Raw genomic sequence first — 13,881 nt, 5'->3', positions numbered from 1 at the left:
GGGCAGGGGCAGGGACGGACGAGGATCCCGGGGAGGAGGGGCCCCCGGGGTGGAGGAGGGCCCCCGGGGCGGAGGAGGACCCCCGGGGCGGAGGAGGGGCCCGCGGGAGGACGAGGACCCCGGACGGAGGAGAGACCTCCGGGGCGGAGCACGACCCCCGGGGCGGAGGAGGGGCCTGCAGCGAACCAGGATCCCGGGCGGACCAGGGACCCCCGAGGCGCAGGAGAGCCCCCGGGGCGGAGGAGGGGCCCCGGGGCGGAGGAGGGACCCCGGGGCGGAGGACGATTCCCGAGGCGGAGGAGGGGCCCCGGGGCGGAGCACGGACCCGGGGGCAGAGGAGAGCCCGGGCCTGCGCCCCTCCCCCACACCCAGCGGGCCGCCGCCCGCGCCCCCGGAGCCCGCCGCCCTCCGCCTGCCGCCCTCCGCCCGCCGGCCTCCGCCGCGCCCGCCTACAGCCCGCACCCCCCCCTCCCCCCCCCGCGACGGCGGGGCCCCGGCGAGCCACTCACCGCCGACGAGACGAGCGGAGAAGCAGGCGCCCACCGACCGCGCCGCGGACCGCCCAGAGCCCGCCGCCCACCCCGCCCCGCGCGCGTGGCGTCATCACGTCGGCCCGCCCCGCCCCGCGCGCGTGGCGTCACCACGTCGGCCCGCCCCCTCGCCCGCGCTCCCTGCCCCGGCGCGACCCGGCCTCCTCCCCGCCCCCGCCCCCGCCCGCCGCGTCCGAGAGCGCAGGCCCGTCCGCGCTGGCCGCCTCTGCGCAGGCGCCGCGCCCCTCCCACGGCGGTTGGCCATATAGAGGCTGGGGGCGGGGGGAGGTCAAGCGGAGCCTCTTCTCCTTTACCAAGATGGCGGCTCGTCCCTGCTCCGCCACGGCGCCCACCTTATGAGCTCGGCTTCCTGGCGCCGACCAGAGCGGAACAGGTAGCGCGGGTCCTTGCCTCGCGGGTGCGCGGCGTGGGAGGGAGGGCGTTTGCTTAGCGCGAGCCGGGGGGCCGCCGAGGGGAAGACGGGCGGCCGGGGTGCGGCGCGGCCGCGGCCGGGAGCCTCCGCCTCCGCCTCCGCGCTCTCCTCCGGGAAGATGGCGGCAGCGCCGAGCGGGCAGCGCCGGAGCGGGGCCGGGGGCTGCGGCGGGCGGCCGGGCGGGCCGCTCTAGCCCCGGGCCGCCCGCGTCTCGCTGGTGCGGGGGCTTCGGCCCCATTGGCCGCCGCGGGTCACGTGGGCCGGGGCCTGTGCGCGAACCGGAGAGCGCGGCGGCCGTCCCCGGGGACTCGGGCTCCGGCCTGGGCCGGCGGGGGGGGGGGCGGGGCGGGCCCGGGGTGCGCCGCCCGGGCGCCCCTTCCCCGCCCCGGGACCTCGGCGCGCTCGCACCCGCAGGTCGTGGCCGGGAGCGCGGCCCCTCGCCCTTGTGCGCCCGCGTCCTTGGCCCCCGCTGGACCCCGAGCCCCGCGACCCCGGCCGCCCCGACCTGGCGGGGAAGCCTGCGGCCGCGCTCGGCCCCGGGGCGCAGAGGGCAGAGGACGCGCGCTGGTTTTTCTCTTCCCGAAGCAGCTCGTGGCCTGGCACGGGGGATTCGCCCGCGGGGATGCGCGGGCTGCAGTGTTTTGAGGGCAGCAGCGCACCCACGGCCCCAGGTACGGAGATAGGAAGGAGGCGGCGCTGCGGTTCCACCCGGCGTGGTTCTCGGTTCTCGGACTGGATTCGGAGGAGGAGTCTCGCCAGAACCGGGGGTTGTGATCGGGAAGACGAGCTTCTGCCAAGGGGACGCGACGGGCGGGAGGTCGAGCGGCTGGCCCGGCCCTGACTGTCCGCCGCTCCCGTCCTGCAGGCCTTCGCGCCCTCTCTGTCCTCCAGGACGGCCCGGTTAGGGCAGGCTCTCCCGGGATTGCAGCGTCCCCCTGGGTGACTTACCCGCGTGACTCGCGACTGGATGCCATAGGTTCTGCACTCATGCTTCCCAAACAAAACTTGCGCATTTGCCAGGGTGGTGTGAGCAGAGAACACACTCCTCGGAGTCCCGAAGGGTGCTTCTGTTGGGTGCGGTCCATTGAGCCTCCATCCACCCCCCACCTCCCCCCCCCCAGGGCCCGCGCTCGGAGGAAGCTTTGCCCTTTCTCATTAGGAAGAAATAACTAAGCTCCTGGAAGAAACAGCGCACAACTGAGTTTAGTTGCCAAGCTGCTGGCAAGAGGTCCAGCTCCTCGCATATTGAAAAGCTTTTGACCAAGTGGAAACCCAGAGAGCATCAGCGTGTCACAGTGCCTTTTCCTTTTAGTTATAAAACCACCACAAGGTTCAACATTTGAAAACCAAGAAAATCAAACGGTCTTCATCTCTATGACCTTTTAGAAATTGAGTACACGAGTTATTTTGTGCCTAAGTCCTTTTTGTGTGTGTGTGTGTGTTTCTAAAATCAGACATTTTACAAGTGACAATCCCTAGTGGGCTGTTTGACCAGGCATGCTAACGTTCCTTAAGTACTGCTAGAGACGAGCCAGGCGTGTTGTTCCAGACGTGTCATCTTGATGGCTGCAATTAATTTCATAACAGTACATTGACCATGTGTGCTCTTCCTTAATACATTTTATTGGCATTCATGTGGATTTTAAAATTAAGACCTAATTTTATTTCAAATCAAGGTTGTATCTTCAAGTAGTTTTTTAAAGGAATACTAAATGTAGGAAGGCTTTCAAGGAGACCCTGAATTGCCTTCCCCAGGCCTGTCAATTCTCCTGCAGAGCAGACACGTCCCCCTCTTGGTGGGCTCCTTTGGTCTCTGCCTCCAACTCTGAGCGGCACATGCGCTCGCCTGCTGGTTCATGGCTTTCCTCTTGTTGCACGCCTTGTCTCCTCACTTAACCCTGAGAAGGAATGTGATGTCTGTAGCTTCCTTTTACCTTCCCTGCGTGCACACACGGCCGCCTGAAGCCCGTGCACCTTTACCTTGCTTAGTCCAGGTTTGAGTGTTCATGTTCTGACTCCATGGGGCCATTCACAGCTAGGCAGATGGTGTGCTGCGATTACTTTACCTTTTCCACGTCATCAGATTTTGTTTCTCCTGGTGTTCTTGTGAGTCTTGTTTTTTGTTTGCTTTTTCTGTGTATTTATCATTACGGTCCCAAATTGACCAGTTGTCTAAATCAGCTTTCAAGAAACAGAGTCCTTTTTTTTGTCTGATGAAATTCAGTATTTTATTAATCTCTTCTTGGATATACATCCTCCAGGCTCCCACCTGCTGTATTCTTCTTGCAGGTCCCCAACCCCGACCCCTTCATAGGGTCCTTGGTTTCCAGGACACACCAGTGTCCCTTTCTCTGGACTTGGCTACCCTCATTGTGGTGGAACGCTTCCTTAAGGCGTTGCCCGGGGGCAGATGAAGGGGAGATAAAGTTTCGAGAACAAGAATGTCGAAAATGCTTTGTTTCTCCCCGTGTGTCTGGGTGAGAGACACCATTTTGCTCTGACTTCTGTCTTGAGGGTTATTGTTGAAGGCTTCTGACATTTTGATTTTTCGGCCTCTATACGTGGATATTTCTGTTCTGAAGCTTAAAGGATTTTCCTCCCTGAAATGCACAACACGCAGCGCAGTGATGTCCCTCGGAGTCTGTTTCCATGTAGTGTCCTGCCTACTTTTTAGGCCCCTCTTACGTGGAAAGTCCCGTTCTTCAACACTAGACATTTTTAATTTATTGCTTTGATCTCTTCCCATTCACCTTCTTTTTGTGGAATTCAACTGTTGGGCCTTCTGGATGGACACTGATTTTGCTTGGGTTGTCCACTTTCTGGAAGGCGTTCTCAACTTTATGTGGGCCGTATTGTTGAGCTGTGCTCCATGCATGTCCCTGAGACTGTCCTCCTGCCCCCTCTGTTCCAGCCTTCTCACATCCTGGTTTGGTTTTGGTTCGTAGCTTGTTGTTGTACCTCCCCTTATCTCTGAGGACGTTCCTAAGTTTGGGGGGTTTTCTTTCTTTGAAGTCACAGTTTGCTTCAGGCTACTTTATGTTTGTTTGGGGTTTTTGGCTTTCGTTTCAGGGCTTTTCTGTACTATCTGGTGATATTTTCCCATCTGTTCAAATGTCAGTAGTTGGGACTTGTCAGCTGTGGTGTTCACTGCAGAGATACCTGCTTGGGCCATTTCCTAAGACACCCTGTCACCGTCTTCCTGTCTCTTGAGCTTCTGCACAAAAATATCTTCCTGCCTCTTGCCTTTGTCCAGCGGGCTAAGTGAAGGAGAAGACTATAATCTTAGCAGTTACCATGGACGGACTTCCTCCTCTTTCTCCAGAATGATATCTCACCCTGCACTGTAATGAGTGTCCCCAGTCCAAAGATTCTGTTTCCCTTTCCAGCGGCAAAAAACACAGCCTTTGACCCGGCCTGTGAAAGGGACAAAACAAAACAAAACGTCCTTTTTAATAGTATTTTCTCCTCACTTTTCTGAGTGCCCACTGGGTGTGTTATTTTTAGCTTGCAACATGAATTTCACTTAAATTTGTGATTCTTTTATTCTTTGCTAGTCCTGTGTAGCCCAGCTGTCGATTTTGTTTTTGTCCTACACATGTGCTGAAACACCCTAGTAAAAAAGAGATGAACAGGTCAGTCTTCGTGGTCAAGAAATTCGAATGTCCAAGAAGCAAAGCAAGATTTCAGTTTTGCTGATGATCAGAGAATTGACATTGAAATCCTGTTTCCCCTACAGACTGGAAGAAACTAACACGACTATTTTAGTTACCAAAGGTGAGGGGGACACGTACAGTCAGATGTTGCGGGGTGTAAGTAGTTGAGCTCATTGGGAGGGTAATTATGCCTCTGCAGTGACTATCCCTACACCCCGTCTAATCATATAATTGTATTTCTAGGAACCCTTCCTGTAAGAGCTACTGGTTCTAGTGAGGAGAGGTTATTTTTTTCAACAGTGTTTGTAAAATCACACACACAAGAAGCATGTGACCTCTGTAGAGAAGTTACTAACTTATGTTTATTTGATTCACCACGCACTGTTAATAAATGAGGTAAAATTGCAAGTGAACCATAGACGGCCATGATGCATTTTAAATGGAATTACGTGCAGCAAGTGGTGAAGCAATGCCAACAACATGATCTTATTCTTTCTTATTTATGCCAAGGACTAATACATCCAAGGAAAACCTTGGATAAAACAATTTTAGAGATACTTCCTGAGGAAGAATCATGAGGGATTTACTGATTTTTACATTGCTTTGTTGTGTTTTATAGTATTTTTATGCTGGAAGTCCTATTCCTTGGACTATAGCAGACTTGCTATAGTGTTAATAAAGCCAGTATTAATGCAGCCTTCACAGCCCCTGCCCATTCCATCCCAGGCTTTGTCATGGGGGCGGGGAGGGTCTTCCCAGAGGCTGAGCTGTGCCCCGAGGCCCCACCCCAGGGACTGCAGGCCTCACCCAGAGTAATAATGAGAGGCGGGAGCCAGTGTTTAGTTAGCAGGGGCCATTGAGCAATCAGTATGAATGTTTTCCAAATAAGCATTATGAAGTGGTACCTTTAGGCATTCCTGAAGGTGGATCTTGTGAGGCATGCAGCAGCCGTGCCTGTCCCTCAGTGTAGACCGCCAGGCATTGGTTCATTCTGCCAGACTTGACAAAGGGTCACGATGCCTGTGCAGGTGAGGAAGGCGGTCCTCACCATGGCCAGGAGTCAGGAAACCTGGACTTCACTTTGGGGCCTGTGCTTAATCGGGGTGATTCAGGGTGTTTCTTGACCTGTAGGACTTTAGCTCCTTCCTTTTAAAGATAAGAAAGCCGAATCTCTGAGATTTGGCTCTTGTTTTTATTCCTCTGGTAGCACAGAACACTTGGTCACCTCAGTTTATCGGAAATTGAGTTTTCAAGTTTGGAAGGATGGCACTTGGAGCTGATAATCACTCATGTAGCATCCCATTTTGTGATCCATTTCAAGGATGTGCAAGTGATGCGAAACACTTTGCGTAGTAAAGCTTTAATTTGTTGATTCTTGCATAACAGGCACCATGCCCTTTATTTCCAGCAATGGTTCAACCAGGCCATCTTGCCCCCCAGAGAACATCTGGCGGTGTCTGGAGACCTCTTTGGTTGTCGTGACTCAGGGGTGCTGCTGGCATCTAGTGGTTAGAAGCCAGAGGTGCTCCTCATCCTCTGGTGCCCAGTTCAGCTCATGACAAAGAATTGTCAAAAGGTCAGCAGCGCTGAAGGTTAGAAGCCCTGGGTGGCGCAGCGGTTTAGCGCCTGCCTTTGGCCCAGGGCGCGATCCTGGAGACCCAGGATCGAATCCCACGTCGGGTTCCTGGTGCATGGAGCCTGCTTCTCCCTCTGCCTATGTCTCTGCCTCTCTCTCTTTCTCTGTGACTATCATAAATAAATAAAAATTTAAAAAAAAAAAAAAAGAAGCCCTTGGGGAGCCCGGGTGGCTCAGCGGTTTAGCGCCGCCTTCAGCCCAGGGCATCATCCTGGAGACCCGGGATCGAGTCCTACGTCAGGCTCCCTGCATGGAGCCTGCTTCTCCCTCTGCCTGTGTCTCTGCCCCTCTTCTCTCTCTGTGTATTTCCTGAATAAATAAATAAAATCTTTTTTTTTTTTTTTTTTTTTTAAAGAAGAAGCCTTACTTGGCAGGGTCAGTCCTTAAAAGGGCCCTGGAGTGTGGCTGTCACAGGCCTCATTTTTCAGTTGAGGATAGTAGAGACTGGCTGGGCAAAGCTCCTTGCAGGACTGTTGCCTGCAGTATTGGTCTTCCCTGAGCTGTTTCTGTGCCGTCTCTTGTGAAGCACCGCACGTGAGCTCACTTGGTCCTCACAGTGATACCACAGTGGATTTCAATTCCTTCTTACGGGCAGGAGACGGAGCACAGTCAAGATCTATTAACGATTTCATTCTTATCCTTGTTTTCAGTTTTAGAAGTTTCGTATGTTGACACACTGACGTAGTGTTTCCTCGCTGTCTCAGGGCTGCTCTAAAGCTTGGGGTCAAGAAGCCGATATCCTGTCCATGCAGCCTTTCCTGAGTCTTTTCCAAGAGTGGAGCCAACCAAACTTTTGGAGCAAGATATTCTGCTCTGAGATACATACTGAAACTATCCTGCATCCTTTAGAATTTTGAATCTTTTTCCTTTATTCAGTCATTAAGCATTCATTTCTCACCAAGTACATATCCATCAGTACATTTTGGGTAAGGAAGTGAACTAATGAAACCCCAAAAAAAGGGCAGGCCCAAAGTCAACAAGCACGCAGGGCCCATGTGTGGGGTGACTTGCGGACAGCTGCTGTCAGCTGTCATCCATCTGGGGCTGCCCCAAGGGATCAGCTTTCTTCTCAGGACTCTTGCTGGACTGGTGTTTCCATCACCCCATCAGAGCACCCAGCACCAGCATCTCCCTGGCGACATCTTACCGGCATGCCTGTCTCTCTCCGTGTCCCTGGCCCCTGGCTCCATGTGGGTTTCAGGAGGAGCCCTTGGTGGGTGTCTGCTTGTTTGGGGGCCCTGTAGTACAGCAGATATTCTGAACACTTGTCTTTTACTGACTTTTGGCGAGTCCAGGACAGCTTTCTAGACTCAGCGACTTGCTGGACATAGTGATAAGTCAGTCCGATGGTCAGGTCTCCACACGTTGCTCTTGTGTTCTTCCACCACTGTTGAATTTGTGGCCTCAACCAACCAAGGAGCAACTTTTTCCTGAGCTTTGGACGTGCTTGGATCAACAAAGTGTTGTGATCTCCAAGAGCATCCTTTGCATGTGCCTTATGCAGTGGCGAGGCACAGCGTTTAGGGGCCGCTGCTGCTTGGCCCGGTGTTCTGGCATAAAGCCACCTGCTATGCTTGTCTTGAATGCTGTTCCCCTTTATCAGCATCAATCACACACCCCCTTTGTGTGATCTTCAAGTATCCCACCTTAGGTGTGTGGGTTGAGCTGGGGACCACATTCGTGAAGCAGAGCGGTAATTCTTGGCATTGCAGTGCTGGGTCAGAGGGCACCCTATGGATGCTACTGGGCTCTCACCTGAGAACTCCCGAGCAGGACACACTGTATCCCAGCCGTAAGCTTCATGATGTTGGTGCTTGAAGCTTCTAGGTAGAGTGCAGGCTGGACCAGGGCTACTTCTGCTTTCTTTCTGGAGAGGGAAGATAACTTCAGCACGTGTTCCCACCTCTGCCGCAGAAACTGTCGTGCCGTCGGAGGGAAGTTCTGTGCTGTGAACTTGGTGGTGGTACAGCGAGTTAGGTCTGCACGTTACTGGGCCTGGGCGCTGCCATTAAGTCAAAGGGGCTGGGAGGGAGGGCACTGCTGTGAGGGAGAGCCAAGAATCTTTTTGACTCTTCCCAGGGTCGGGCACAGGAGGGCGTGATGGCTGAATTTCCCTGGTTACTGGTTCTGCAGCATTCTGCAAAGCTCTGGGTGTGTGTGTTTCCTGGGGGAGGGAAAACAGTCTTCTCCGCAGGTGCTTTGATGGCTGCTATCTGCATGGCAACCGCTCCCAGCCTCCAGGAGGTTACATCTGGAGGCTCTGGAGAGAGCCGGACTCCTAAAGAGGTTGCCACAACAGACGACCTCAGGAGAGATGGCGAGGCTAGAGAGAACGCCCTTATCCCGGAAAAGACCAGAGCCTTTGGTCTGGTCTTCAAGTGAAGGTACGAGAGAGAAGGGAAACAACAGAATTGTGGAATTAGAAGGAATACTTTTGGAAAGGAGGTCATGTATCTGGCTTTGTTTTGCTGTTTTTAAAATTTGGTTAAGGTGAGTGACTTGTTGAGAAGTGTTTCTGCTTCTCAGGGCTCCCCCAATACAAAACGTGCGGTCTCTGACTCCTCGTTACATAGAGTCGAGAACTTTTGGTCCTCTCTTTAACTCTTTCTTTGGAAATTAAATTTAGAAAAATGAAAATAAGGGGAAAGGATGGCCCTTTTCTTTTGCACCGTTCTGACAGTCGTGAACTGTGTTACTCGACGGTGTCCCGTAACTGACAGAAGGCCCTGGAGTGTGTCTGAGTGGGGCTCGCCGTGTGTCCTTCCTGGTGGCGATAGCACACTGACTCCCGGACGTCGTGTGTGGACAAGTAGGGGCATTTGCCAGCTCTTGTGGACGAAATCAGATGTGTAGTGTTGCTCTTCATTTTACTTTTATGTGATATGCTTTCTGATTTTATTAATACTTGGCTCACTTGGAAATATCTTTCAAGTGGAATTTCTGAATTATGTGTACTGTTTTGACTTTTTCTGACAAGTGGAAGATCAGCTAGGTGGTCCTGTAGTAGTGGCTTAAAGCAGTGTGTGTGAGATCAATTTGAAGAATATTTTTTTTCTTTTGAAACAAGGCTTCTATTTTGATACATTTGCTTATGCTCAGAGCTGACTCGCCAGCCCATGAGACCAAAGTTGTGTGTCGCCTTTGTCGCCCGCCAGTGAGCTCAGCAGTGCTGCCAGGCTGCCTGTGCACAGAGCCCCTTGGCTCCCAGTGCTCAGCGTGGTGGTGTCTGGGATGTGCAGACGAGAGCCAGCTGCAGCCAGGGTGACCCGTCGGACTTGGTGGTGTCAGGGTCCATCGTTAGTTTATGCAGATGCTGGAGATGATCACCGTGTCCCCTTGAGATTTGTAAGTGCAATTCTTCTCTGAAAGATTGGGCAAACAGAAAAAGACGGTGTTACTCGGGGAGCATCAGCAGTCGATCTGTAAATCGTGGGTAGGCTCACCATTGGCTTTCCTTACGTTGTCTCCCCCAACTCTCACCATGTTGTCCTTGGTTGGCTGGGGCTTCGGGTTCCCTCCAGTCCTGAGGGTGCTGCTGAGCCGGAGACAGTGGGTGTACCTCTAGCCCGTCCATTTTTTTCCAACACGGACTTGATGGTTTCAGGTTCTACCATTAGTTTTAGGACTAAATCTTCCAGGAGGAAATGGCCTGCGAAGCACACAGTGGTGACGGGTGGGTCTTTCTCTTCCATCGGATCTCGTGGCATTTGACTTGAAATTCGGCGTCGGCTGTCAGTCTGGCATACGGCTTTATGGAAGGCTGTTTTCAATTTAGTCTATTTAGTACTGATTTCGTGTGCACTAAGAGGCTTCTTAGAGGAATATTTTAATTCCGGAATGTACTTTTTGTCTGTCTTCTCTCTTCACCCCATCCTGAAGTGGTGGTGGGGGCTGCTTTCCTTTCTCTTAAACCTGGTGCTGATTGACGTGGTCGCCGTCCTCCCCCCACCTAGATACTGCTCCCCTCGTCGTGGGCGGTGCTCCTCTCACCATGTCTCATGACATGGCTTGCCCCATCTGCCAGTGTCTCTGGGTCTTGCTCAGAGAACGGTCTGATTGGGCTTTACATTGTTTTTCCCTTGTGGGTGTGGTGTCTAAAAAGGCCGAGGAGCATTGAGGGGCCCTCCCAGGGGGAGTTGGTGGGGGTCCGTGCTGACACTGCTGCTGTTTCGGGTGAGCAGCTGGGCAGGTCTTAGTGCTGCCAGTGACTTCCTTGACACTTTCTCATGGTTTGAAAATCTGCTTTTATGAACTCTGAGAAGATGATTATAACAGACTTTAGTGATTAAAATTTTATTATGCTACATGGAAAGTGAGTGAAATATGCATTGATCTAAATAGATTAAATATATAATCACGTGTGTTTTGACTTTGAAGGATCACTGCCATTTGCCACCCCCTCTGCTATATTATATCAATATATTCATTTCCAATAGAAGGCATTTATTTATTTGTGTTATAATTTGTTTCTCAGACAGAATGAGTGAGACCATGTGCACAAGCAGGTGAGGGTGGGAGGGACAGAGGGAGAGGGAGAGAATCCTAAGCAGGATCTGCACTCAGCACGGAGCCCGACGGCAGGCTCGATCTCTCAGGACCCTGAGATCATGACCTGAATCAAAATCAAGAGTCAGACCCACAACCCAATGAGCCACGCAGGTGCTCAGGGATTCGTTCATTCGTTATTTTACTAACTAAAAAGTAGTACTATTCTCCATTTAATTTTATTAGGTGTCTTACCGAGGAGTTACAAGTATGGTACAAAGCATCTTTTCTGAACCATTTGAGAATAAGCTGGGCATATGAAACTTTATCATCCTTAGATATTTTTATGTATTTCCTACAAACAAGACTCTCCCCTCCTTAACCACAATACAACCATCAAAATCAGGAAGTTAAGGAGGATGCTCTTTGCTACCTTGAGGCCCATTCACATTTCACCAGAAGGATCCAGTTCCGAATCACATGGTAACATTTCATTGCCAGGTCTCTGTAGTTGTCTTCAAGCTGCAGTGTTTACGCCTCTTACCTTGGCTTTCTTGATCTTGACTCTCGAAATGATTATAGGTGCTTACTTTGTAAAATGTCTGTCGGTGTGGGTTTTGTTTGGTGTTTCCTTTCTATTAGATTCAGCCTTTGCATCTGTGGCCGGAACGGCACAGAAGGAATGCCAGGTTTTCTCTGCGTTCCGTGGGGTGGCTCACAAATTCAGTGTGTCCCGTTACTGGTGATGTTCACTTTGGTCGTGGATTACTGTGGTGTCTGCCAAACTTCTCTCCTGTGGAGTCTCTGTCATTTTAAGTGTGTGTGGGGGGCGGGTGGGGGGTAACTTGTGAAACTAAATATTTGTCAGACTTTCATTTTTGTCACATTCCTGTATCAGCCTAGGCTCACTGCTTCCCGTTGTATTTGATGCACCCTCCCTCGTTATCTGTTGTAATGTTCATAGCCCTTAAAGCTGGCTCCCAGGTCCTTCTGATGCATCCCCCTTTTTCATTTAGAACATCTTGCTTTTTTTAGTACAGCAAGACACTCTGGGCTTTTCGTGTGCTTCCCCTGTCCCAGACGGGGAATCAGCCTTTTCTTCAAAGATGCCTGCTTCCTTTTGATGGCAGGTGGTGCTCAGAGAAGCAGACTCTGGACACCAGGTAGGCGGTTGTTGATGTGTTACTGACCCGGGCCCTCTCAGTGGATAGAGCCGCAGAGTATGTGTGTGTGTGTACATCTGTGCATGTACACACTCACAGGTGCACACATGCACACACGTGTATGTTTATAAAAACACAGTCGTGTGTATTCTCTCTCTCTGTTGGAAAACAAGGGTTCATTCCAGGACTTCTGATTCCAGTCAGATACCCCGGTGTGCATTCCAGTTTTTTCCTTTTAAATTGGTAGCAGTCTTTCCGACAGAGCTAGTAGTCCCTAATGTATTTGCTTGTTTGAGGAGCCAGCGCTGTGTTACGAGTCTCCCCTGCCCACTTCACCTGGGTGCTGATAACACCAGAGAGGTGGGCATCCTCTTACATGGAAGCCCACATCCCAATTTTAAATATTTTTTTTTAATTTTTTATTTATTTATGATAGTCACACACACAGAGAGAGAGAGAGAGAGAGAGAGAGTGAGAGGCAGAGACACAGGCAGAGGGAGAAGCAGGCTCCATGCACCGGGAGCCCGACGTGGGATTCGATCCCAGATCTCCAGGATCGCGCCCTGAGCCAAAGGCAGGCGCCAAACCCCTGCGCCACCCAGGGATCCCACATCCCAATTTTAAAAAAGTTCTATCCTCGGTCTTTCCACTCCAGGCCATTACCTGAACCATCGCTTCACTGTTTGTGACAGCACACCTATTGTGGTTGGACGTGGCGCTATATAGTTAACCGCTTGTTCGCTGATGCTCACTCGTGTTCTTTCTAATTCCTTGCCTGCGAGCCTTCTTAGAGGAGTTGCACCTCTGCGTTCTGGGTTCTTCTTCGGCACTTCTGGGAAGGAGCTTCTTTGAAATGTGGTCGCTGAATTGGCGTGTGTCTGCTGTTGGTGAGGTGTTCTAGTTTTACACGTTTCAGTAGTGCCTTGCCGGTTTCTCCCGACCATTTCAAACATTGCATCACTTCTGTACATCTTTGTTGATCTCCTAAAGGAAGGGGTGACTGAAATTGAATGTCTGTTCATGTCTGTTTGCAGTTTGTGTGAATTTTCTGTGAACTGTGTGACCACAGGTCCTAGCCTATTGAGATATCTGCCAAACAGAAAAATTATTTGTATCCTAACTTCTCTATTAGATAGTCTATGCTGAGATTCTTAACCTCTTACAGGGTCAGATGAGTCAATACTTGCTGTGACGGTGTCTACAGCCTATATCCTCAGTAGGTCTTTGCACCCCCAAATCACAGGTTTTTCTCCTCAATATTCTAGCTCCTTAAGGCTTGATTTTTTTTTTTTTTTTTTTTAACTGTCAGATCTTCAAGCCAGCTAGAATTTATTTTGGAGTGTGGTGTGAGGCAGGAATCCATTTTTATACTTTTTTCAAAATGGAAATTTGTTATTGGCCCGCTTCTGTTTGTTGCTATCCTTCCTTACTAATTTGAAAGGGGGGATCCCTGGGTGGCGCAGCGGTTTGGCGCCTGCCTTTGGCCCAGGGCGCGATCCTGGAGACCCGGGATCGATTCCCACGTCGGGCTCCTGGTGCATGGAGCCTGCTTCTCCCTGCCTGTGTCTCTGCCTCTCTTTCTCTCTCTGTGACTATCATAAATAAATAAAAATTAAAAAAAAAAATATTTACTAATTTGAAAGGGACTTGTATCAAATGATAAACTCCTGGATACTCACACATCAGTCTGTTTTGTTCGTACTTTTTCCTCTTATTTGGTGAGTACCGAGTCTAGTTACTATTGGCTTTGTAGTGCGTTTTGTTAATTTTAGGTGAATACTAACTTTTTGGGCCAATAATTTAGGCAGACTTTATTTTCAGGTGAATCTGGGAAATTTTTTTGTAGTTACAAAAGAAAAAATCCAACTGGGATGTTGGGTTAGTCTCTTAGGGCTGCAGTAATAAATCACCGCAAACTTAGTACCTTCAGACAACAGAAATTTATTCTCAGTTCTGGAGCCTCGAAATCTGAAATCTGGCA

At 51.2% G+C, this 13,881-nt stretch overlaps 2 protein-coding genes across 6 annotated transcripts in view; one reads left to right on the top strand and one right to left on the bottom strand.

Annotated features, from left to right (window-relative positions):
• SEPTIN2 (septin 2) overlaps window positions 1–1,052 on the bottom strand; it is a 34,240-nt gene extending 33,188 nt beyond the window's left edge. Inside the window, exon 1 of one of the 2 annotated variants that reach the window (XM_077869585.1) lies at window positions 884–1,052. The gene's annotated coding sequence lies outside the window, so the exon portion shown is untranslated. Of the gene's footprint in view, window positions 1–509; window positions 613–883 lie in introns of those variants that run through there. The other variant, XM_077869584.1, reaches the window with a different exon arrangement.
• Window positions 763–13,881, top strand: part of HDLBP (high density lipoprotein binding protein) — a 68,655-nt gene continuing 55,536 nt past the window's right edge. The window contains exon 1 of one of the 4 annotated variants that reach the window (XM_077869573.1): window positions 763–924. In XM_077869573.1, coding sequence (XP_077725699.1) covers window positions 887–924 — 38 coding nt within the window. In that variant the 5' untranslated portion in view covers window positions 763–886. Of the gene's footprint in view, window positions 925–1,611; window positions 1,635–4,596; window positions 4,738–13,881 lie in introns of those variants that run through there. The other 3 variants (XM_077869574.1, XM_077869577.1, XM_077869576.1) reach the window with 3 other exon arrangements.

The sequence above is a fragment of the Canis aureus genome, chromosome 24, assembly GCF_053574225.1.
Source record: "Canis aureus isolate CA01 chromosome 24, VMU_Caureus_v.1.0, whole genome shotgun sequence".
Taxonomy (NCBI): domain Eukaryota; kingdom Metazoa; phylum Chordata; class Mammalia; order Carnivora; family Canidae; genus Canis; species Canis aureus.
Note: the sequence above shows the minus strand (reverse complement) of the source record. Positions and strands in the feature narration are given on the sequence as shown.